Below are 25,172 nucleotides of genomic sequence, written 5' to 3' on the forward strand. Positions count from 1 at the left end.
AGAATCAGAACTGCTTGTCGTGTAAAGCACGTATGTTTGTACAGAAAGTTCTGGGAATAGATACCATCGGCTACCAGCTTTCTTTACGTCCCTTTTTCAGTCTGCATTCAGTTGAGTCTATAAACCATCCAGCTTATTAGTAAATTCCCAAATTATCAAATAGTTTGATGCCGGAATCTGTTTGAATGCACTTGAGTTCTGTTGCTGGTCATCGTCACCCAGACTAGTTAAGGTAGCTGGCACCGTTTCTAGTTTGGTCTGCGGGATATAATTAACACAGTGTGAAAAGGAATTTGAACTGTTTAACCTCTTGGAAATAGTTTGATTACTGGAGGTCCTTGCACTGTATACATTGTCAAATCTCAATCCATGTGGTTCCTTTTTTCTCAATTTGTAAGTAATTGAGTAACGTGCTGGTTATTCCTCCGAGAAGTCATTCATTGATTACTATGTATAGAAGATTAATTTTTAATGTTGTGGATAGGTGCTGGGTTTCAATAGTGGCTGTTTTCCCTGTTAAAGTCACGGCAGCATGAAGCTGCGCACACTGTCCTATTAACATTAGTTAAATGTTTTACAAAACATTAAATACAATCTAACGTGGATTGTATCTTGTCTTCAGCTTGTAACGTAGAACAGCTGTGGATTCAGAACTCCTGCGTGTGCACCTGCCAAAAAAGTACAGCGCTTCAAAAACTGTTTTCTAGTCATTCTCATTATCTGTTGTACCTACTCAACACTGGAAGTTGATGTTCCGCCCCATTGACGTAGCTGATTTAAATGTGATGTGGCATGACTTGTTCTGTGAATTTTATAGGAGAGATTACATAAATATGCAAGAGATCCCTCTTCTGACTCCGCTCTCCCAGGATAGCATTAGCTACACTTTGAACGTTCAGCAGCCTTATTTGGATGTGAAATTAATCTTTGACAATAGCGCAAAGCAATTTACCCGATTGACAGCTGATTTTGCACTCAGCCACGTTTTCTTTTCCACTGAAGTTGAATGGGTTGCTGCTATTCTATTGCTCATTTTGTGCTACAATAAAATATGAATTTCAGCCCTGGCTCTACTATAGCTAGAGAATTATTCCCAAACGTTTACCCTTCTTTGATTTAGGCTCCTTCCTAATATCTGTCTTGCAATTCCCATTCACTCATTTAAATTCATACATTCTGGTTCTACTTTTGTGGCTTTATTTGAAGTAATGCTGAGTTTATCCGCGATGGTCCACTGTCTCCTCGAGCACTTTTGTTTTGCTATATTTCTCTCTCTTTCTCTCAGTCACAGGTGACCTTCCTGCACCAGCCATAGCTGAAGTTGGTTGTAGGTTACACTATGGACCAAAATTGATTATTAGCACCATGTTATAGGCCTCCAGGAACTGGAATTCCTTTCTCTCCCACCTTGAATAAACTTTGCCCAAAATACCATCCCAAACCCCCTGAGGATATCTTCTGAGAGTCATAAAATAACAACAGCTATAGATTCGTGATTGAATACTGGGTGACAGGGAGAGAATCACAACCGAATATAGATTTTGACGTTGAAAACATCATGAACTGACTTCCTGTGGCGCGCTGTGAGGGGGAAGACGAGCACGAGGTGGCTCCGGCTAGAAACCTTTTTTCTGGCGCCACAGATCTTTAACTTCTCAGAAAAACCCTGGAATTTGGCTGGGTAGAGTTCTCTCATGTCCACAACGCCCAAGGCCAACAAAGCCAGTAAAGAATTTGTCCAAATACTGTCGACAGACTCTGAAGCCTCTCCAGGATCAACTGGAGGTAAGGTGGCGGAGGCAACTTCCTTTCCAACCACTCTACTAATGACTAAAGCACCAAGCTCTTGACGGTCGAGCTTGAAATACACCGGCAAAGCTTGTCTGCGGATCTTAAAAGATCAATTGAGGAGGCCTTGGCTTCCATTCGTTCAGTTCTCCGATTTTAACAAGAAGGAGTTGGTATTCAATGGGCACAATAGCACCAGAATTGTAGGTAGAAAGGTCATGATTAGGCTGTACCAGGACGTAAGTGCAAACCTAGCTAAGAAAAGAGTCGTTTTTAAGAGTTCAATCCTCCCTCTACAAGAGCGTAGTCAAGTTTGGGATGATTTATCCAACTCATCTTTGAGTAACATTCCGAGAAAAATACTATTTTTTGACTCACCAGGAGAGGCTGACTCTTTTGTCCAGAAGCATAATTTGTGCTCTGTTTAATCTGTTATATGGCTCCGTTTACAGGCACTTTGCATTTTGTTTCTTTTCATGTCTGTTGTTTGGGTGTACTCTTAATGTTCCTTGTTATATGTGAGAGATTTCTGCTGTCTGTTCCTTACGTTAATTTATTTTTCCATTTCTCTTTTCGTTATTATCATTTGCCGTGGCTTTTAGTTGCCAGCATGGCATTGTAACTTTAATAAGCTTTTACTATCCAGTTGGGAATCTCCCTGCTGATGAGATGTGTGAGTTAAGGGTCTTCTACAGCTTACAACAATTTTTCAAATGAGCTTAGAGCTTGTGTATGGTTTTGTTTTGTTTTGGTATTTGTAGGTTTTAGGTTAAGTTGTTTGCCACCATTCCATTTGATTTTGGGTGTGATTATGCTCGGCAACGATGGCACCCTTGGGTTGGGGAGGGGGAAGTGGGGTGGGTTTGAGTTTGCTGACTGTCTGCTGGTCTCTTGTTTTCGAATCATCTGACTTGGCTCGGTGGCCATCGAGGTTGGACCTTCTTGCTTTGTCTTATCCTTTAATATATCTCCTTGGGAATGGCTGAATCCTGTTTGAAGGGTGGTGGGAGATTTCCAATCCGACTGATTACCTGGAACGTTAGGGGTTTGAATGGCCCTGTAAAACATTAGCATTCGCTCAGAGCCTGAACTCTGATATTGCGTTTTTGCAGGAAATCCATTGAAGCATTAAGGTATAGACCAGGTTACATAAAGGATGGGTTAGGCAAGTTTTTCATTCTAGTTTCAATAGTAGGGACAGGGCGATGATAATTAATAAGAATCCCATTCTCCTCATCCCACATTTTTGCTGACCCAATGGCTGATATATAATCTTTTGCAGCTCCCTGTCGAACACCCCAGTAGTTCTGGTCAATGTCTACGCCCCTAACTGGGATGATATGAAGTTCATTAACTCTCTGTTGGCCCCCCCCCCACCTCGATTCTCACCATCTTATTTTAGGAGGTGTTCTGAACCCTAAATTGGATCGCTCTAAACCCAAATCTTTGATCCTATTGGGTGTGGCCGGGGCCTTGTCTTCTTTCATGACCCAGATTGACGATCCCTGGTGTTTATTGCACCCAAATGATAGGGATTTCTTCTCTTTTTATCTCATGTGCGATCCCACATTGACTTTTTCGTTTTCGATAGGGCTCCCCTCCCATTGGTAGTGGCAGCTGAGCATTCAGCGATTGTATCTCTGACCACGCCCCACACTTTGTTGATCTGTTGCTTGAGTCTGGCCCCACTCTGAAGGTTAGATACTAATTTGCTGGCCGATTTTAAAATAAAACAAAATTTGCGAACCCCAATCCATCTCTATTGATGTCTACATCAAATTAAATAGGTCGACTCAATCTGTCCTTCCATGTTGTGGGAGGCACTTAAGGCCATCCTTGGGGGGTAATTATTTATTATAGCGCACATGTGCAAAAGGTGAAGAACTTAGAACAGCAGAGACTTGTGGATTCAATTTTAGAGGTAGATCACCAGTACTTGCTTGATCCTACACTCCAGAGCTATATGCAAGCAGGAAAAAGTTGCAGACCCTGTTATAACTACTCCCCACCAATAAGGCTGTATGTCAGATACAGTGCTCCATATTTACAAATATGGGAAGAAGGTCAATTGTCTTCTGGCTCACCAGCTTAATGTGAAGCGGCCTCCCGTGTGATCCCCAGATATTCAACCCGGGTGGCAACCTCGTTTCTGCCCTTCTTCAGGTCAATGTGGCCTTTGAATTCTGTTGAGTGATCTGTGCCTCCCGTGGACGAGTCGATCATATCTGATTTTCTGGATAACTTGCATATACCAGCTGTCGAAGCAATCGAGTTGTGAGTTGGACTCCCGTTACGCCCCAACAAGATTTTAAAATGCATTGGCCTGATGCAGGCCGGTACGGTCTCTGGCCTAGAGGCTTTCTGATCAAATTTCACAAGACGTTCTCTGAACAGCTCGCCCTTTGTTGCTAGATCTGTTTAATAACTCCTTATCCTGCGGGTCATTGCCTCCGACCCTTCCTAAAGCCTATATTTCCTTGCCTCTTAAGAGAGACAAGGACCTGACTTCCGGTGGCTGTGATGAAGTAGGAAGCCACACATTTGGGAGCTGCCATTTTAAACGGACTTTTCGGCTCTTTTTAGAGCCCAAAATGGAAATTTTTCGACGTCTCCCGATGGGGGAAGGTGTGCTGAACGACTTTCCCCGCAGTCCATGACTCGAACTCGGAGTGGAAAGGGGGGAAAAGCAGCAGCAGCTCCCCAGAAAAAATGGGGGAAGGGATCCAAGATGGCCGCCGGCAGAGCTCCAGAGGAGTGGAAACAGTGGGCCCAGGAGCAACTAGCTGCTCTCCTGCGCTGCTTCACAGACTTCAAGGCTGAGGTACTGAGCTCTCTGCAGGAAGCAAACAGAAGGCTGTCGGAGATTCAGACCACCCAGGGTGCTGCCATCAAGGAGTTGCAGACGCAGGCCACTGAACGAGAGGAGGAGGCCGTGGTCCTCGTGAGTAAGGTGGAGGGGCACGAGGCACTCCACAAGAAGTGGCAGGAATGCTTCGAGGAACTTGATCACCGCATGAGGCGGAAAAATCTGCGGATCTTGGGCCTTGCGGAGGGGCTGGAGGGGTCGGACCTGACAACCTATGTGGCTATAATGCTGAACTCGCCAGTGGGGGCCGGGTCTTTCCATCTGCCCTTGGAGCTGGAGGGAGCACACAGAGTACTGGCCAGGGGGCCTAAGGACAATGAACCCCCGCGTGCGGTGCTGGTGAGGTTCCACCGGTTCAGTGATCAGGAGTGTGTGCTGCACTGGGCCAAGAAGGTGAAGAGCAGCAAGTGGGAGAATGGGGTGTACGGATCTACCAGGATTGGAGTGTGGAGGTGGCTAAGCGGCGGTCCGGATTTATTCGGACGAAGGAGGTGCTTTACAGGCAAGAGATAAAGTTTGGAATGTTGCAGCCCGCGCGCCTGTGGGTAACTTATTCGGACCGGCATTATTATTTCGATTCCCCGGAGGAGGCGTGGGCCTTCGTGCGGACGGAGAAACTGGACTTGAACTAGGGGTTTGGTGTTGCGGGGTCGGTTGTAATATCTTAGCGCTGGATTCTGCTGTTGCTATGTTCTTTTTTTTTGTACTTTTGCAATTTTGATATGGTTATTTATGGGGGTGTTGTTCTGCTATGTTTTTTTCTGCTGTGGGGCATTGGTTGAGTTGCGTATCTTGCGGGGAGGGTCGGGGGGGTTTGTTGTATTCTGTGTCGGGTTGGGGGTATGGAGTGGGGCTGTTATTTGGGAGCTGCGTCAGAAGGGTGTGGTGGGGCAGTGCGAAAGTGCGGGCTTTCCTCTGGTTTCCCGCGCTGGGGGGCGGAGATGGTGACGGGGGAGGCGGGGCCTTAACTGGTTCTTCCCCGCGCTGGAGCGGTGCCTGGAGGAGGGATAGATTGGGGGATGATCCCACTTTGGGAGGGGTTGGGTTATTGGCGGGAGTTTCCGGGGTCAGCAGAAGTTAACTGACCCACTGAAGTACAATGGAGGACGGTTCGCGGCTGGGAGGGTTCCTAGCCTGGGGGGGAAGGGAGGGGGGGAAAGGGGAATACCGGGTTGCTGCTGGTAGGGTCAGGAAGGAGCTGGTGAGGGCTGGGGGGACAGAGGAGAGGTGTTGTCGCTGTGGGGACTGGGTCGGGCAGGGGGTGCTGGCCTGGGGCGGGCAGTCGACGGGGGAGGGGGGCGGGACGCCTCTGATCCGGTTGGTCACCTGGAATGCGAGAGGGTTGAATGGGCCGGTGAAGCGGTCGAGGGTACTGGCTCACCTGAAGGGGCTAAAGGCAGATGTGGCAATGCTTCAGGAGACCCACCTGAAGGTTGCGGACCAGGCCCGCCTGAGGAAGGGATGGGTGGGGCAGGTTTTCCACTCTGGGTTGGATGTGAAGAACCGGGGAGTGGCGATTCTGGTGGGGAAAAATGTGTTGTATGAGCATCGGAGGTGGTGGCAGATAGGGGGGTAGGTATGTTATGGTTAGGGGCAGGCTACAAGGAGAGAAGGTGGTACTGGCTAGTGTGTATGCCCCAAATTGGGACGATGCGGGCTTTATGAGGCGTATGTTGGGATGGGTCCCGGATCTGGAGGCGGGAGGTCTGATCATGGGGGGGGGGGGGGGGGGACTTTAATACGGTGTTGGATCCTTCACTGGATCGGTCCAGCTCTAGGACGGGTAGGAGGCCGGCGGCGGCCAAGGTACTGAGAGGGTTTATGGATCAGATGGGTGGGGTGGATCCATGGAGGTTTGTGAGGCCGAGGGCACGCGAGTACTCTTTCTTCTCCCACGTACATAGGGTCTACTCTCGGATAGATTTCTTCGTGGTGAGTAGGGGACTGATTCCGAGAGTGGAGGAGGCCGAGTATTCGGCCATTGCAATCTCCGACCACGCTCCGCATTGGATAGAGTTGGAGATGGGGGAGGTGCGGGACCAACGTCCGTTGTGGCGGTTGGATGTGGGGTTGTTGGCGGAGGAGGAGGTGTGTAGGAGGGTCCGGGCAAGTATTGAGGGGTACCTCGAGGTGAATGATACGGGGGAGGTTCAGGTGGGGATGGTCTGGGAAGCCCTGAAGGCAGTGATTCGTGGGGAGCTGATATCCATCCGGGCACACGGAGAGGAGTGAGAGGGATAGACTGGTGGGAAAGATGCTGGAGGTGGACAGGAGGTATGTAGAGGCACCAGAGGAGGGACTGTTAGGGGAGAGGCGCAGCCTGCAGGCTAAATTTGATTTGCTGACCACTAGAAAGGCGGAGGCACAGTGGAGGAAGGCACAAGGGGCAGTGTACGAACATGGTGAAAAGGCGAGTAGGATGCTGGCTCATCAGCTCCGCAAGCGGGATGCGGCTAAGGAAATTGCTGGAGTGAGAGACAAGAGTGGGAATGTGGTGCAGAAGGGGGTAGAGGTGAATGAGGTCTTCAAGGACTTTTACGGGGAACTGTACCGGTCGGAGCCAACGGGGGAGAGGAGGGGAATGGAGAAGTTCCTTGACGGGCTTTCTTTCCCGAAGGTGCAGGAGGAGAAGGTGGAGGGGTTGGGTGCGTCGATTGAGCTGGAGGAGCTAGTTAAGGGGATCGGGCAGATGCAGTCAGGGAAGGCACCAGGGCCGGATGGGTTCCCGGTGGAATTTTATAAAAAGTTTGTGGACCTAGTGGGCCCCTTGCTGGTGCGGACACTCAGTGAAGCGTGGGAAGGGGGGACTTTGCCCCCGACGATGTCGCGGGCGCTGATCTCGTTAATTTTAAAGAGGGACAAGGACCCCCAGCAGTGTGGTTCATACAGGCCCATATCTCTCCTCAACGTAGATGCTAAGGTCCTGGCAAAAATCCTGGCCACCAGGATAGAGGACTGTGTGCCAGGGGTTGTGCACGAGGACCAGACAGGTTTCGTGAAGGGAAGGCAGCTGAACACAAATGTGCGGAGATTGTTGAATGTCACCATGATGCCGGCGATTGAGGGGGAGGCAGAGATAGTGGTGGCGCTGGATGCGAAAAGGCCTTCGATAGAGTGGAGTGGGGGTACCTACGGGAAGTGTTGGGGAGGTTTGGATTTGGTGAAGGGTTCATTAGATGGGTACGGCTGCTATATGAGGCCCCAGTGGTGTGCGTGGCCACGAATAGGATGAGGTCGGAGTACTTCCGGCTTTACCGAGGGACCTGGCAGGGTTGCCCCCTGTCCCCCTTGTTTGCACTGGCAATCGAGCCGCTGGCGATGGCGTTGAGGGATTCAGAGAGGTGGAGAGGCTTGGTGCGAGGTGGAGAGGAACATAGGGTGTCGTATGCCGATGACCTGTTACTGTATGTGGCGGACCCGGTGGGAGGGATGCCGGGAGTGATGGAGTTGCTAGCTGAGTTTGGGACCTTTTTCAGGTTATAAATTAAATTTAGGCAAGAGCGAGGTGTTTGTGGTGCACCCTGGAGACCAGGAGGAAGGAATTGGTAGGCTCCCGCTTAGGCGGGCAGGGGAGAGCTTTAGGTACCTGGGGGTGCAGGTGGCCAGGGACTGGGGGGACTCTTCACAAGCATAACTTCACCAGACTTGTAGATCAGATGGAGGAGGAGTTCAAGAGGTCGGACATGCTGCCATTATCGTTGGCGGGGAGGGCACAGTCCGTCAAAATGACGGTGCTTCCGAGGTTCTTGTTCCTCTTTCAGCGCCTGCCCATCTTTATCCCCAGGGCCTTCTTTAGGAGAGTGACTAGCAGAATTTTGAGCTTTGTGTGGGCACATGGGACTCCGAGAGTGAAGAGGGTGTTCCTGGAGCGAGGGAGGGATAGAGGCGGGCTGGCGCTGCCCAACCTTCTGGGGTACTATTGGGCAGCCAATGTGTCAATGGTGCGTAAATGGGTGATGGAGGGGGAGGGGCGGCGTGGAAAAGAATGGAGATGGCGTCATGTAGAGGTACGAGCCTGGGTGCCATGGTAACGGCACCGTTGCCGCTCTCACCTAAGAGGTTTACCACGAGCCCGGTGGTGGCGGCGACCCTAAGAATCTTCTGACAGTGGAGACGGCATCGGGGGGGAAACGGGGCTCGATGGAGGCTCCACTGGGTGGCAACCATCGGTTCATCCCGGGGAACAAGGATGGGGGATTTAGGGGGTGGCAAAGGGCGGGCATCAGCAAATTGAGGGACCTGTTTATTGGCGGGAGGTTTGCGGGCCTGGGGGAACTGGAAGATAAATTTGGCCTTCCCCAAGGGAACATGTTCAGATACTTGCAGGTAAAGGCGTTTGCTCGGCGACAGGTAGAGGGATTCCCTCTGCTGCCCTCGCGGGGGACGATGGACAGAGTGCTTTCGGGGGTATGGGTCGGAGAGGGGAAGGTGTCTGACATCTATAAGGTAATGCAGGAGGTGGAGGAGTCGTCAGTGGAGGAGCTGAAGGCTAAATGGGAGGAGGAACTTGGGGAGCAGATAGAGGACGGGACTTGGGCGGATGCCTTGGAGAGAGTCAACTCTTCCTCCTCATGTGTGAGGCTTAGTCTCATCCAATTTAAGGTGCTGCACCGGGCCCACATGTCCGGGACTAGGATGAGTAGGTTCTTTGGGGGTGAGGACAGGTGCACCAGATGTTCGGGGAGTCCAGCGAACCACGCCCATATGTTCTGGGCATGCCCAGCACTGGAAGAATTCTGGAAGGGGGTGGCGGGGACAGTGTTGAGGGTGGTTGGATCCAGGGTCAAACCAGGGTGGGGACTAGCGATTTTTGGAGTTGCGATAGAGCCGGGAGTGCAGGAGGCGAAAGAGGCCGGTGTCCTGGCCTTTGCGCCCCTAGTAGCCCGACGAAGGATTCTGCTACAGTGGAAGGATGCAAGGCCCCAAGTGTGGAGACCAGGATCAGTGACACGGCGGGATTTATAAAATTGGAAAGGGTCAAATTTGCCCTGAGAGGATCAATACAAGGGTTCTATAAACGATGGCAGCCTTTTCTGGACTTCCTGGCTCAAAGATAGGTAGCTTGGTCAATAGCAGCAGCAACCCGCCGGGGTGGGGGGGGGGGGGGGGGGGGGGGGGTGTTCCTTATTGTAGGGTCTATTCTGTAACTTTATATTGTGTTAATTTGCGTTGTTGTTAAAATGCTGTGTTGTTCATGGAGGTGGGCGAATGTTTATGATTGTTAATATTATTGTTATTTTTGGTATTTTACTGTGGTGCGTTATTGTTGTATAAATTCAAAATTTTTCAATAAAAATTATTTCCAAAAAAAAAGAGACAAGGACCTGACTGAGTGCGGTTCATACCAACCCAACTCACTTTTAAACCCGGAAATTAAGCTGCTCGCTAAGGTTCTGGCACTAAGATTGGAACCTTGCCTTCCAAGTATAGTTTCTGAAGACCAAACCGGCTTTGTAAAGGGCGGTCAATTAGCCAATGTACATGGCCTTTTTAAAGGTTATACTCATTCTCCCCTCCCCGGCACCCGAGCCAAAGATGTTTGTATCTCTTGACGCAGGGTAAGCATTTGACAGGGTAGATTTGGGACTATTTGTTTGAGATTCCCGAAAGATATGAATTTGTGTTTCTGATCCGTTTGTTATACAATACACCAACGGCCATTGTTCATTTTCTAATCAGACTGCTTCCCCCTGATTAGGGGCACGAGTACGGCTGCACGCTCTCCACTTTTGTTCGCCCTGGCAATAGAGCCGCTCTCTATCGCCTTGAGGGATTCCAATCATTGGAGGGTATTAATCGAGACGGGGTGGAACATCGTGTATCTCTTTATGCAAATGACCTACTATTACACATGAAGTTGCTGTGAAAATCCCCTAGTCGCTACAGTCCGGCGCCTGTTCGGGTACATAGAAGGAGAATTCAGAATGTCCAAATTACCTAACAGCATGTCTTTCGGGACTTGTGGGAGGAAACCGGAGCATCAGGAGGAAACCCACGCAGACACTGGGAGAGCGTGCAGACTCCGTGTACAGACAGTGACCCAAGTCAGAATCGAACCTGGGTCCCTGGTGCTGTGAAGCCACAGTGCTAACCATTGTGCTACCGTGCCGCCCATAATACAGGGTCAACTGTACCGCCTCGTACCCGGTTGAGCCTAATTCAGTTAATAGTGCTACATAGCATGCACGACCAAGGCGAGATGAGTATTCTTTTTTTCGAATGTTGGGAACAGATGTGACCGCTATTTGCTTGCCCCCCTCCCCCCAACCCCGATCACACACATGTTTTGGGTCTTGCCCCAGACTCCAGCTTCAGGGCTTCCGTTTTAGTACCAGACCTGAGATTCTCCGTCTAGAATTACTCCCATATCCGCTTGTGGCCATATTTGGGGTTTGGGACTCACCGGCAGTTCACTCTGGGGTAGAGGGGGACAACGGCGCCTCTGTCTCACTGATAGCCCGGAGGCGGATGCTGCTCGATTGGAGGTCTCCGCTTCACCTCGTGCCTCTGGCTGGTTAGAGGACATGATGTCCTTTTTGCACTTTGAAAAAATGTAATTCACCATCAGGGGTACAGTGGAGAGATTCTACCCGAGATGGCAACCGTTTATTTCCTTTTTCAAAGATCTAGACACTGTTAGCTGTTAGGGGTTTTAGGTATAGTGTTTAACTTACTTATTTGTTTTGATTGCATTGTTTGCATTCATGTGTATTTATTGGTTATTTGTTAATACATTAAACTTTAATAAACATACTTTTTTTTTAAATTAAAATATAATGAACAAGTTAAACAAAAATATCACACAACTATCAGCTGAATAGCATGGTAGATAGTTTACCAAAAAAAGGCTTTCTTCTCACACTCTCAGTGACCCTGATGCTAATTGTGATTCTGATCCTATTTAAGACTTCATTTCAGTGAAGTCAGGCAGTGCAAGGAAATTGAACGCTGTCAGGCTTAGAATGGGCATTAATCTAACACTGCAGGAGATCCTGACTGGGCAAAATTGTGAGTATGTAATATCTCTGGGTTCAGGGTGGCTGCTGTGTCAGTATTGTATTGATAACATGATTGAATTTCACATACATTTGAGGGTGAGAAGAGAGTCTTAAGATTAGCTTAAGTTTAAATAAAGGCAAAAAGGCTTTGTGGTAGGAGGAGGCCATTTGATAAGATCATGGTTGATCTAATTTGTGGCCTCACATTCTGTCTGCTCCCTGTAACTCTTGACTCCTATGTATAACAAAAATCTGTTAAACTAGACCTTGAATGAATTTAGTGTCCCAGTCTCCACTGCTTCCTGAGGAAGAGAATTCCACATTCAAATAATGCTCAGAGAAATAAATTTTCTTCATCTCCATCTTAAAAGAGAGACCCCACAAGAAGAAAACATCCTCCCGGTATTCAACCTGACAAGTCACCTCCGGGTCTTTACGTCTTTCAGTAAGATCACCTCTCGTTCAATGGGTATAACCTCAACCTACCTGTTCAAACTTTCTTCATGGGATAAACCCTTCATCCCAGGTATGAGTCACGTGAACCTCCTCTGAACTGCTTCTGATGCATTTATATCCTTAAGTAATGAGACCAAAACTGTAGACCGTACTCCTGATGTGGTCTCCCCAAAATCCTGTACAGCTGTAGTAAACTTCCCAACTTTTACATTCCATTTCTCTTGCAATAAATATCAGCATCCCATTTGCCTTCCTCTGCCTGCATGCTCACTCTTGATGATTCGTGTACTCAGATACCCAGATCCCTCTATTATAATTACAAGGGTATGAACCCTTGCTGGTTAAAATGAACTGCTAAAGTTAAAGGCTAGGAAGGTAGAGGTGCAGTGCCAGACATTTAAGGAGGTATTGCATGACACTGAGTAAAAATATATTCCAGTGGAAAAGAAAAACTCTCGAAGAAGAGGCTGCATCTTCCATGACTATCTAAGATGTGGAGATGCCAGTGTTGGACTGGGGTGAGCACAGTAAGAAGTCTTACAACACCAGGTTAAAGTCCAACAGGTTTGTTTCAAACACTAGCTTTCGGAGCACTGCTCCTTCCTCAGGTGAATGAAGAGGTATGTTCCAGAAACCTATATATAGACAAATTCAAAGATGCCAGACAATGCCTAGAATGCGAGCATTTGCAGGTAATCAAGTCTTTACAGATCCAGAGATAGGGGAAACCCCAGGTTAAAGAGGTGTGAATTGTCTCAAGCCAGGATAGTTGGTAGGATTTTGCAAGCCTAACACCTGCCTTCGGGAAAATTAGAGAATCTGTTATTAAGGAAGTTATTCTTGCTGTTAATGTATTCGGGCAAAGCCAACATTGTGTTTTAAAAGGGAAATAGTGTTTAATTTATTACAGTTATTTGAGGAAATAGCAAAGTGGATAAAGGGGATCCTGTCGATGTGTGCCTGTGGGTTGGGTGCTCTTTAGGTTGATCGGTGCAAACTCGATGGGCCGAATGGCCGCCTCCACTGTATGGATTCTGTGGATTGAAATAAAAGTTTAAAAATGAAGGATCCTCCATTTTGGACAGAGTATAGAGGAAGTCCTTTTGAGGGTCAGGAGTTGGTGAAATTCTCCTCCCAAGAGAGCAATTGAGTCAGCAACGTTGAATATTTTTAAGGCTAAGTTAGATTCTTCATTAAGAAGGGGTTAAAAGTTATCGGGGGTAGACAAGAAAGCAGAGTTGAGACCGCAATCCAATTAGCCATGATCTTCTCAAATGGTAGATAGAGCAGGCTTGAGCAGCTAAATGGCCTCCTTCTGCCCCTCATTCATATGTTAGTGTGTGTTAACTCTAACCTTGTATGCCTTTAATGTATTTAGAAATGTATAGGACGAGGAGAGACATTGTTGGCCAGTCACAATTGGAAAATAAATTGTTTTGTGCTACTTTATCACTCGTAACCATTTGCTTTGTGCTCTGTGTATTTTGTTTGACATCAGTGCACGACTTCACCCCAGCAAATTTGATGTCCTTTTATTGGTGGTGTTGCTGCTGGTTGCGCATGAGGTTTTCTCACCTAACAAATTACACTCTCTGTGCTTTAAAAATATTTTCCAAGTGTTAATGTTGCCACTCTGATGCTCCAGATAACAGACTTCAGTGATACAATATGCTGCAACATTTTGTGACTTCCATTAAAATGCTTCTTTCTTTTCTAGGAATGTTAACTATAACAGACTTCATAAACATACTGCACAGATACTACAAGTCACCCATGGTAAGTGTTTTCAATTGTTAAAATCTTGGGATACAAAGTAAATTAATTGTGTGTAAAAAGAAACAACCGTTCATACAGATAATATTAGGGTTGTCTGAAGGAAATTTCTATGCTGTATCTAATTAGGATTCATCATTCAATAACAGTATTCCTGGGTAAAACACAAATCTGTGCGATTCGATTCATTCAACGCAACAACAACCACAACATGCATTTATCTAGAGCTTCGAACATACTGAAGAGCAATATGCAAATAACATTGTTCTTGTCCATGTTTTCAAATTTGGCGGAAAATTGTGAAGGGCAAAGAGAGAATTTTTTGTGACCCTTTTCCATTAAGAAAATCAAAAGACTTTACACGACTTACTGTTTATAAGGTCACATTTTGGATTTTAATCTCACCCCTTTTATTATTCTTCTTAGCCGAAGATCTCTGTTAAGATCTTCGCAATCAACTACACAGCCGGTTTGTGTCATCTGCACATTTCTCAATCATGTCTCCCACGTTTGAATCCAAATCATTAATATATACAACAAGTACCACAAGCCCCAACACTTAGCCCTGTGGAACATCACTGGAAACCACTTTCCATTTGCAAAGACATACATTGACCATTAACTGTTGTTTCCTATTGCCGAGCCAATTTAGATCCAACTTGCCACATTCCCCTGTATCCCATGCAATCTCATTTTTCTGATCAGCCTGCCATGTGGGACCTTGTCACTACCCTCATCAATCCTCCTTGTTACTTCCTCAAGAAATGTTATTATATTAGTACAACACTATCTTCCCCTAACAAAATCATGCTGACTATCCCTGATCAATCCATGCCTTTCTAAGTGACAATTTAAAATGTGTCTCAGAATTGATTCCAATAAATTGCCCAACATCGAAATTAGACCAACTGGACTATAATTTTCTGACCTATCCCTTGCATCTTTTTAAATAGCAGTACAATGTTCACAGGCCTCCAATCCTCTGGTACCAACCTATATCTGGTGTGGATTGGAAAATGATCCTCAGCACCTGCTATTCCCTCCCTAGCTTCCTTTAACAGTCTGGGATACAATCCATTCGGCTCCATTATTCCCACCAGTACTTCCTCTCCCAATATACTTATTGTATCCAATAATTCACACTCCTCTTTAACTAATCATGGTGGTTAGCATAAATGCTTCACAGCTCCAGGGTCCCAGGTTCGATTCCCGGCTGGGTCACTGTCTGTGTGGAGTCTGCACGTCCTCCCCCTGTGTGCGTGGGTTTCCTCCGGGTGCTCCGGTTTCCTCCCACAGTCCAAAGATGTGCGGGTTAGGTGGATTGGCCATGCTAAATTGCCCGGAGTGTCCTAATAAAAGTAAGGTTAAGGGGGGGGTTGTTGGGTTACGGGTACAGGGTGGATACGTGGGTTTGAGTAGGGTGATCATGGCTCGGCACAACATTGAGGGCCGAAGGGCCTGTTCTGTGCTGTACTGTTCTATGTTCTAATCGTCCCTCTCCTTGGTGAAGACAAAGTACTCATTGAGGACCCATCAACATAAGTTACCATGCACATCTCTGATGAGCCCTACCCTTTCCTCAGTTACTCTCTTGCTCTTATACTTTTAAAAGATCTTTGGCTTTTCTTTGATTTTATCTGCAGATATTTATGTATCCTCCCTTTGCTTTCCTAATTTCTTCTTAACTTCACCCCATGCTTTCTATACTCCTGCAGGCTTTCCACAATAGCACGTTTTTTGTAACTGTCATAAGCTTTTTTTCTGCTTTATCTTGCCCTGAATGCTTCTGGATAAACAGGGGGCTCTAGATTTGGCAGTACCACCCTTTTTCATAGTGGGGACGTGTCTCGACAGTGCAGGACTTTACTCGTGTTCTATCTTTGTCTTTTCCGTAATGATTCTAAATCTTAAGTATTGTGGTCACTATCTCCAAAATGCTCCCCCACTGCTACTCCATCCAGTTGCCCATCATCATTTTCCAAAAGTAAATATCACCCCACCTACTGGGCTTGTTACGTGCTGGCGAAAAGAAATATTCTGAATGCAGGTCAAGAATTTTGTGCCCTCTGTGCCTATTTTGTTTGCACTCAGAAATTTGCCGACATATTTGTTCTTCAAATTCCCTTCCACTATTTTGGGGTCTATCGTTTACTCCTAGTAATGTGGCTGCCCTTTTTTATTTCTGAGCTCAACCCATATGGCCTCATTTAATGTTTCAGTTGGTATATCATCCCTCCTCTGCTGTAATTGATTCCTTAACCAATAATGCTGCACCTCCATCTTTCTTATCCCCCCCCCCCCAAAAATCCTGCCTGCAAACTCTTTCCAGGGATGTTGAACTGCCACTTCAGCCCCTCTTTAAGCCAAGTTTCCATTCTAATGATGATAATATGCTGCCATGTGTCGCTCTGCGCCCTCGACTCAGCAGCTTTATTTGATATAAACCTTGCATTTGCATGGATACCCTTCAACGTTGCCAAAGTCCTGTGCTATACAATTTTTGTGCTGCTTCTGTCTTTCAGAGTCACTCACTAATTTCCCCCCCTGCCAGCTCCTTAAAATATGCTTTTGGGGCCTCATCCCCATTTCATGTACCATCATGGACCATGACTTCTAGCTGAATAGCCTCCCCCAGAGGCATGTCCTGCAGTCGCTCCATGACATCCTTGACCCTGACACTAGGGAAGCAACATACGATCGTGGAGTCACATCTATGCTAACACAAATGCCCGTCTGTTCCCCTAACTAACTAATTCCCTATCACTACTGCTCTTCCTTTCTTCCACCATTCTGTATAGGAGAGCTGCATGTAGTGTCCCAGACTTGGATCTGACTGCACTCGGGAACCAACGCCTTCATCAGCATCCTATACGGAAAATTGATTGGTGCGCGGGACCCCGGGGGACTCCTGCATTACCTGCCTAGTTCTCGTAGATTACTAGCAGTTGCCCATTCCTTTTCTGCCTCCAGGCTCCTAAGAGGTGGCTTGTCGATTGACAGCTGAGCAAATTATTTAAATAGTTATGCCTCATTAAGGCATGTTATGTGTATGAGAATCCCCTTGAAATTGGCGGCAACATTGTTTTTGACAGCAAGTTTTAAATAGACCCAGTTCCTAATGTACAGATAAGATACATACATTACTCTTCTCGGTAATAAGTTATTAGGCAATTTCAAAGTAGTTTTGCTTGAACAATTTTTTCATCAGTCCTGTCGTCCAAATTCAGCTTTTCCCTTTGTACATGTGTTATCAAATTTGAGCCAGCAGCAACATTTTTAGCCACCTGAGTAGGCATGTAGTGAATTTGAGCTCATGATGTGACCTTTTATTTTCTTATTCAAGGGATGTGTCCTTTGCGGCTAGGCCTGCATTTATTGCCCATCCCTAATTGCCCTTTCGAAGGTGGTTGTGCACTCCCGCCTTGAACTGGTGCAGTCCCCTGTGGTGCAGGTATACCTAGAGTGGGGTTAGGGAGGGATTTTGATCCAGCGACAATGAAGGAACGGTGATATATTCCCAAGTCAGTATCCAGTGCCTTTAGCCATTTCTTGATATCACAAGGAGTAAATTGAAGACCGACAACTGTAATGCTGGGGACTGCTGGAGGAGGCAGAGGTGAATCATCCACTCGGTAGTTCTGAGCGAAGCTTGTAGCAAATGCTTCAGCTTTTGATTTTCCACTGAATGTGCTGGGTTCCGCCATCATTGAGGATGAGGGTATTTGTGGAGCCTCCTTCTGTGTGTTATTTAATTGTCCTCCACCATTCGGTGGCATAGTGGTTAGCACTGGTGCTTCACAGATCCAGGGACCCAGGTTCAGTAGTTGCCTCATCTGTGTGGAAGTTGCACTTTCTCCCCATGTCTGCATGGGTTTCCTCCGGGAGCTAGTCCACAGTCCAAAGATGTGCAAGTTAGCTGGATTGCCATGCTAAATTGCTCCTTACTGCAAAGGTTTGGTGGGGTTACTGGGTTATTGGGAGGGCTTAAGTAGGCTGCTCTTTCCAAGGGCTGTGTAGCCTCAATAGGCCGAATGGCCTCCTGCACAGTAGGGATCGTATGAAATACAGCTGAATGTGACAGGACTTGTGGGCCTTAGACCTGATCTGTTGGTTGTGGAATTGTGGGACTCTATCACTTTCTGCCTATGCTGTATGGCACGCAAGTAGGCTTGTATTGTAGCTTCACCAGGTTGGCACCTTATTTTTAGGTATGCCCTCCTGCACTCTTCATTGAACCAGGGTTGATCTGTGGTAATGGGAGAGTGAGGCATATGTCAGGCCATCAGACCACAGGTTGTGTTCGAGTCCATTTCTGCTGTTTAGATGGAACCTAATGGTGGATGCACTCGAATTGCTCGATCTGTTCAGAATCTATCCCACTTATCACAGTGGTAGTGCCACACAACAGGATGGAAGGTATCCTCAATGTGAATATGGGACTTTTGGCACTTCCGAGGACTGTGCTGTGCGGTGGTCATTCCTACCGATACTGAAATGGACAGATGCATCTGCGACAGGCAGGTTGGCGAGAATGAGGTCAAGTACGTTTTTCATTGTTGATTCCCTCACCAACAGCCACAGACGCAGTCTAGCAGCTGTTCTATCCTTTAGGCCAGCCCGGTTTGTGGTGATGCTACAGAACCACTCTTGGTGGTAGACATTGAAGTCCCTCACCCAGAGGACATTCAGTTTGCCATCCTCCGTACTTCCTCCAAAGTGGTGTTCATCAACTGAAGCTGGACAGTATGTGGTAATCAGCAGGAGGTTTCCTTGCCCAGGCTTGAGCTGATATCATGAGACTTTGTCAGGTCAATACTGAGGACTCCCCAGGGCAGCTCCCACCCATATACCATTGCGACACCACCTCTACTACGCTACTGACACACTGAAAGAGCACTGTATTGTCAATGGCATTGCCATTTCAATAAGATATTAAATCAAAATTCTGTCTTCATTTCGGTCTGATCATAAGACATGGTATCGATGAGAGAGTGAGAGAGAAGCCCAACTGGAAGAAAAGGTCTTGGTGGCACAGAGCTCCGCATAAATGACAGGAAAACGCAGATTAAAATTCCATTCTGGTTGAAGAAGACCATTTGTATTGCCTAGCTAATAGACACAAAGGCAGATTGGACATTACGTGACCAGAGTGTTACTGGTAGAATTGTCTGTAACGTATGGCTGCCTGCCAAGTTTTGCCAATTTTGTGTTTCCAATCGAACAAAATGAAGTTGTTCAGCCATTTTTGAATCTTGTGCTGTTATTAATTAGTTTGTACAGTGAAGCGTGTCCTTATAAACCCATTTGCTGTTTTTAAAAATTTTGTCTGGGGTAATCTTGCAATCTATGAACCTGCAGTTTGAAGGATAATTTGACACTAAGGACATAAAATGCTCGCGTTCAATCGTTCAGTTGCCTTTTTAGGAATGTTTATAAGGTGAAATGTTGTACTCTTGGTTCCTACAATGTGCCTTTATACAGCAACGAATATGTTTCTGTTTCCAATTTTAATGTTGGCTCGTACCTCTTGCAACAATTGTGTCACTACGACTCTGCTTGTTATCTTGAAATCCAACTACTTTTAAGGTACGAGGGGCAAAGTTTAGAGGAGATATGCGAGGGAAGTTTGTTTACACAGAGGGTAGTGGATGCCTGGCACTCACTACCGGAGGAGGTGGCGGAAGCAGGTACAATAGTGATGTTTAAGGGGCATCTTGACAAATACATGAATATTATGGGAATGGAGGGATATGGATCACTGAAGTGTAGAAGATTTTAGTTTAGACGGACAGCACGTTCTGCGCAGGTTGAGAGGACCGAAGGGCCTATATTTTCTATGTTTGTTCTATCTTTGCATTGGTACAGTGGTGTTTGCGGAGTCCTGTGGATAGGTACAGTGGTGTTGGGGGTGTTCTGTGGGCAGATACAGCAGTGTTTGTGGAGTCCTGTGGGCAGGTACAGTGGTGTTGGCAGAGTCCTGTGGGTGGGTACAGTGGTATTGGGGAGTCCTGTGGGCGGGTACAGTGGTGTTGGGGAGTCCTGTGGCGAGTACAGTGGTGTTGGGGAGTCCTGTGGGTGGGTACAGTGGTGTTGGGGAGTCCTGTGGGTGGATACAGTGGTATTGGGGAGTCCTGTGGCGAGTACAGTGGTGTTGGGGAGTCCTGTGGGCGGGTACAGTGGTGTTGGGGAGTCCTGTGGGCGGGTACAGTGGTGTTTGCGGAGTCCTGTGGATAGGTACAGTGGTGTTGGGGGTGTTCTGTGGGCAGGTACAATGGTGGGGAGTACTGTGGGTGGGTACAGTGGTGTTTGCGGAGTCCTGTGGGCAGGTACAGTGGTGTTGGGGGTGTTCTGTGGGCAGATACAGCGGTGTTTGCGGAGTCCTGTGGGCAGGTACAGTGGTGTTGGCAGAGTCCTGTGGGTGGGTACAGTGGTATTGGGGAGTCCTGTGGGCGGGTACAGTGGTGTTGGGGAGTCCTGTGGGCAGGTACAGTGGTGTTGGGGAGTCCTGTGGGTGGGTACAGTGGTGTTGGGGAGTCCTGTGGGTGGGTACAGTGGTGTTGGGGGTGTCCTGTGGGCAGGTAGTGATGTTGGCAGAGTCCTGTGGGCTGGTGCAGTGGGCGGCTACCGTGGTGTTGGAGGGAATCCTATGGCTGGATACAGTGGTATTGGTAGAGTACTGTGGGCGAGTACAGTGGTTTTGGCAGGGTCCAACGGCAGGTACAGTGGTGGTGGGGAAGTTCTGTGGGTGGGTACAGTGGTGTTGGAGAGTCCTGTGGGCAGGTACAGTGGTGTTGGGGAGTCCTGTGGGCAGGTACAGTGGTGTTGGGGAGTCCTGTGGACAGGTACAGTGGTGTTGGGGAGTCCTGTGGGCAGGTACAGTGGTGTTGGTCGGGTCCAGGGGCAGGTACAGTGGTGTTGGGGAAGTTCTGTGGGCAGGTACAGTGGTGTTGGGGGTGTTCTGGGGTGGATACAGTGGTGTTGGGGAGTCCTGTGGGCAGGTACAGTGGTGTTGGGGAGTCCTGTGGGCGGGTGCAATGATGTTGGGGAGTCCTGTGGGCAGGTACAGTGGTGTTGGGGAGTCCTGTGGGCGGGTGCAGTGATGTTGGGGAGTCCTGTGGGCAGGTACAGTGGTGTGGGGGAGTCCTGTGGGCGGGTACAGTGGTGTTGGAGAGTCCTGTGGGCAGGTATAGTGGTGTTGGCAGAGTCCTGTGGGCAGGTACAGTGGTGTTGGCAGGGTCCTGGGGCAGGTACAGTGGTATTGGGGAGTCTGTGGGCGGGTACAGTGGTGTTGGGGAAGTTCTGTGTGTGGGTACAGTGGTATTGGGGAGTCCTGTGGGCGGGTGCAGTGGTGTTGGGGAAGTTCTGTGGGTGGGTACAGTGGTGTGGTATTGGGGAGTCCTGTGGGCAGGTACATTGGTGTTGGCAGGGTCGAGGGGCAGGTACAGTGGTGTTGGAGAGGTTCTGTTGGTTGGTACATTTGTGTTGGAGGAGTCTTCTGGGCGGGTACAGTTGTGTTGGCGATAGAGGGAGAGGTAGGTACAATAGGGGTAACTGTTGCTGTGTGACAGTCAGAACCATCAGATGTTCGTGAGTTAAATCGCGTTTTCGGATGGTTCAGTGTGGGTGGCCAATTCCCTAAAGGAAGTTTGAATTTCTGTGCCATTCTTAGCTGGTAACTACCAGCGCATCCCTGGGATATCCCACCCCGGAGCCTGGAAGAAGCCACTTGCAATCACTAATACTGCATGGAACTTGGGCAGGGTTTGGGCCAGGATGACGACATTGGGGCCAAACAGGGGTCACAATCCAAAGGGACATGGGGAACAGATTCCCTGCAATACCTTTCCCTGAATTCACCAACTCATGGCGGGAGGGAAGGTTCTCGAAGTTGGAGGATCAAAGGCAGATTAATCCAGCAGTTCAGGAAAGTGGATGTAAGAGGGTTCTGACGATTTTGAGGCACCCTCCCACTTTTCAATTTGTAAATTTAGAAATGTAAAAATCAAATTGGCAGCCCAACAACCATTGTGGAGAAGATCCCCTCCGACTGCTGCCACTGCCCGCGGTGGCCAGGCCATTGTGGAGAGGATCCTCACCCACTGCCCGCGGTGGCTTGGCCATTGTGGAGAGGATCCCCTCCCACTGCTGCCACCACCACCCCGGCCAGGCCATTGTGGAGAGGATCCCCTCCGACTGCTGCCACTGCCCGCGGTGGCTTGGCCATTGTGGAGAGTATCCTCACCCACTGCTGCCACCACTGCCCGCGGTGGCCAGGCCATTGTGGAGAGTATCCTCACCCACTGCTGCCACCACCACCCCGGCCAGGCCATTGTGGAGAGGATCCCCTCCCACTGCCCGCGGTGGCCAGGCCATTGTGGAGAGGATCCTCTCCCACTGCTGCCACCACCACCCCGGCCAGGCCATTGTGGAGAGGATCCTCTCCCACTGCTGCCACCACCACCCCGGCCAGGCCATTGTGGAGAGGATCCTCTCCCACTGCTGCCACCGTTCTGCCGTTGAGAGGCTGGCCCCAAGCAGCTGGCCTAGTCCCTGAGACTCCCGGGGACAAAGTACCAATTGCTTTCTGCCTGCTTTCACATAACACAAGCTGTCAGTAGCCAGGCTGTTGGAATCAATTCAAGGACATTATTACACACTATAAAAATTTAAAGTCCCTGTAATGTATGAAGATTTAAAAATCAGAACTGTGGTTTGTTTGTGTTTTTGTCTTTGTGTTGTTTTATTGCTGTCTGCCTCACTGCTAATTCTTTTTTCAAATATTTTTATTGGTGTTTCAAGTAACAGTTACAGATTAGGAAAGAAAAAGAGCTGGGTTTTACAACGACAAAGAAAAAAAGTGGACATCGGTCGGAACAACCAGTCCTGCTAATATGGCCCACCTCCTTCTCCTAGTGTCAAAACTTGGATGAAACATTTGTCCCACCCAGCCCTTCCCTACCCGCTATCGGTCCCTCTCTCTTAGATGTGTTTGCTGAAAGGGTAGCACGGTGGCGCAGTAGGTTAGCCCTGCTGCCTTACGGCGCCGAGGTCCCAAGTTCGATCCCGGTTCTGGGTCACCGTCCGTGTGGAGTTTGCACATTCTCCCCGTGTTTGCGTGGGTTTTGCCCCCACAACCCAAAGATGTGCAGGCTAGGTGGATTGGCCACGCTAAATTGACCCTTAATTGGAAAAAAATCATTTGGGTACTCTAAATTTATATTTTTAAAAAAGATGTGTTTGATGTAGGAAGGCCGCCTCCTTCACTGTCCTCTTCTACACCAGCTTGCTCGCTAGTGTAGCTGCTCCTCTCTCAATCTGCCCTCGTTCGTTCCCATGTTTCTTTCTCTTGGCTTTCATATCCCCGTCTTCTTGCCAATGTGCACTCTTACTGTCTGCCCACACTGTTATCTTGGTCGAATTTTTTGGCCATCTCAGGGGTGTTGAAATATTTCCATGGTGTGTGACCGAGAACTTGGCTGGATAGAGCATGCCAAACTGCACCTTGCTCTTGTAGAGGGCAGATTTGGCACTGTTAAGCCCAGTGTGGCGCTTGGCCAGGTCCGCCCCAATGTCTTGGTACAAGCGTACTACATGTCCTTCCCACTTGCATTCTTTCGCACTTTTTGCCCATCTCCGGATCTGCTCCTTATCCTGATATTTGCTGAACTTCCCGATTTATTGCCCGTGATGATTGCCTGGCTCCGGGCTGCTGTTGGAGCGAGCTGTGCGCACAGTCCACCTCCAGGGGCTTGGCGAAGCCCTCTTTGCCGACCTGTTTCCCGAACATCTCTGAGACCTATTCTGTGGAGTTTCTCCCCTCCATCCCTTCCAGCAGCCCCACAATTCTTAAGTTCTAGCGGCGAGGCCTGCTCTCCTAGTCATCAATTTTCTCCCTTAGGCCCTTCTGGGTCTTGATCAGGCTCACCACGTCGGTCTCAAAGGCTGGGATCTGGATGCCTTGGCCTATGGCGACCTTCTCCAGGTCTCTCGTTTTCAATTCTTTAGCCTCCAGCCGCCACTCAACTTTGCCTCTTCCCCCCCCCCCCCCCCCCCCCCCCCCCCCCCCCCCGGAGCCGTCTCCGTCTCCACCGGTGTCTCAACGGCTGCCAGGAGGCCTCTTTTCTGCTCCGCTGTGTCTCTGGAGCTCAGTGGTAATAAAGCCCATGAAGTTGTCCATCAACGCCTGGGTCTACGCTGAGAACTCTGTGGAATCGGCCCTTCCTGTTTCCATGCCATCGCGTATGGCTGCCAGAGGTTTCTCTCCCCTCATCCTTGCTGGCTTTCCTGGTGAGTTGCGAGCTCTTTCCCATTCTCCTTTTTTCGGCTTTCTCATCAACGTGGTCTTAGGGGGTTAGGCTGGGGGTGAGTTGTGGATAATGTTGGTGCCGGTTTGATGGGGTTAAGAGGTTGCTTTCGGTGTTCTCATACAGGAGCCACTTTGCCTTCGACCGCTCAGCTCATGGCTGCCACCAGATCCCCTCATGGTTGTCATTCTATGGTTGTGATTTCCTCCAGCTCCCCATGCTGCATCATTGATAATATTCACGAGCAGGAGATTGATTAGAAGACTAGATTAAGGAGACCAGGAAAGGAGCAGGAATAACAGAGCATGGCTCTGTGACGTAATCAGGGGCACAGAGTTCAGGAGCAAAAGATCCAGGCAAAAAAGCAAGAACAGCTAATCGGGGAATAGAATAAATTATGTTCTCCCCAGAGTTGCAAACTTCAATGTCTGCAGTTTTGTCTTTCCTTGGTTTCAAAACTTAAATTTTCGCATTTCTTCCACTTTCTTTTATTTCTCTTGTGCGTAATCCCTTTCTCATGTACTCTAGTTCTTATTTTTTTTAAAATTTAGAGTACCCAATTATCTTTTTCCAATTAAGGGTCAATTTAGTGTGGCCAATCCACCTGACTTGCACATCTTTGGGTTCTGGGAGTGAAACCCACGCAGACATGGGGAACATTTGCAAACTCCGCATGTACAGTGACCCAGGGCTGGGATTCGAACCCTAGTCCTCAGCACCGCAGTCCCAGTGCTAACCACTGCGCCACATGCTTCCCCATGTACTCGAGTTCTTGCTCGCTTTCTCTCATTCCCTTATGCTTTTTCTTCCATTTCCTTTCTCCTGTCTTTTATTTATCACAGAATCATAGAAAAGATAGAGGCATTATGTCCAAGAGGGCTTTTTGATAAAGATATCTAATCAGTCCATCTGTTTTCTGTCTCTCGTTCCCCCTGCCTTTCATGTGCTCTTTGTAACTATTTTTCCCCCATAAATTTAGAGTACCCA

At 48.3% G+C, this 25,172-nt stretch overlaps 1 protein-coding gene across 6 annotated transcripts in view; it reads left to right on the forward strand.

Moving 5' to 3' along the window:
* Nucleotides 1-25,172, forward strand: part of LOC119966551 (5'-AMP-activated protein kinase subunit gamma-2) — a 577,858-nt gene that overhangs the window by 515,295 nt on the left and 37,391 nt on the right. For all 6 annotated transcript variants that reach the window (XM_038798441.1, XM_038798440.1, XM_038798439.1 and 3 more), the window contains one exon: nucleotides 13,826-13,884. In XM_038798441.1, the coding sequence (XP_038654369.1) occupies nucleotides 13,826-13,884 (59 nt within the window). The remainder of the gene's footprint in view (nucleotides 1-13,825; nucleotides 13,885-25,172) is intronic.

Source organism: Scyliorhinus canicula, chromosome 5 (assembly GCF_902713615.1).
Source record: "Scyliorhinus canicula chromosome 5, sScyCan1.1, whole genome shotgun sequence".
Taxonomy (NCBI): Eukaryota; Metazoa; Chordata; class Chondrichthyes; order Carcharhiniformes; family Scyliorhinidae; genus Scyliorhinus; species Scyliorhinus canicula.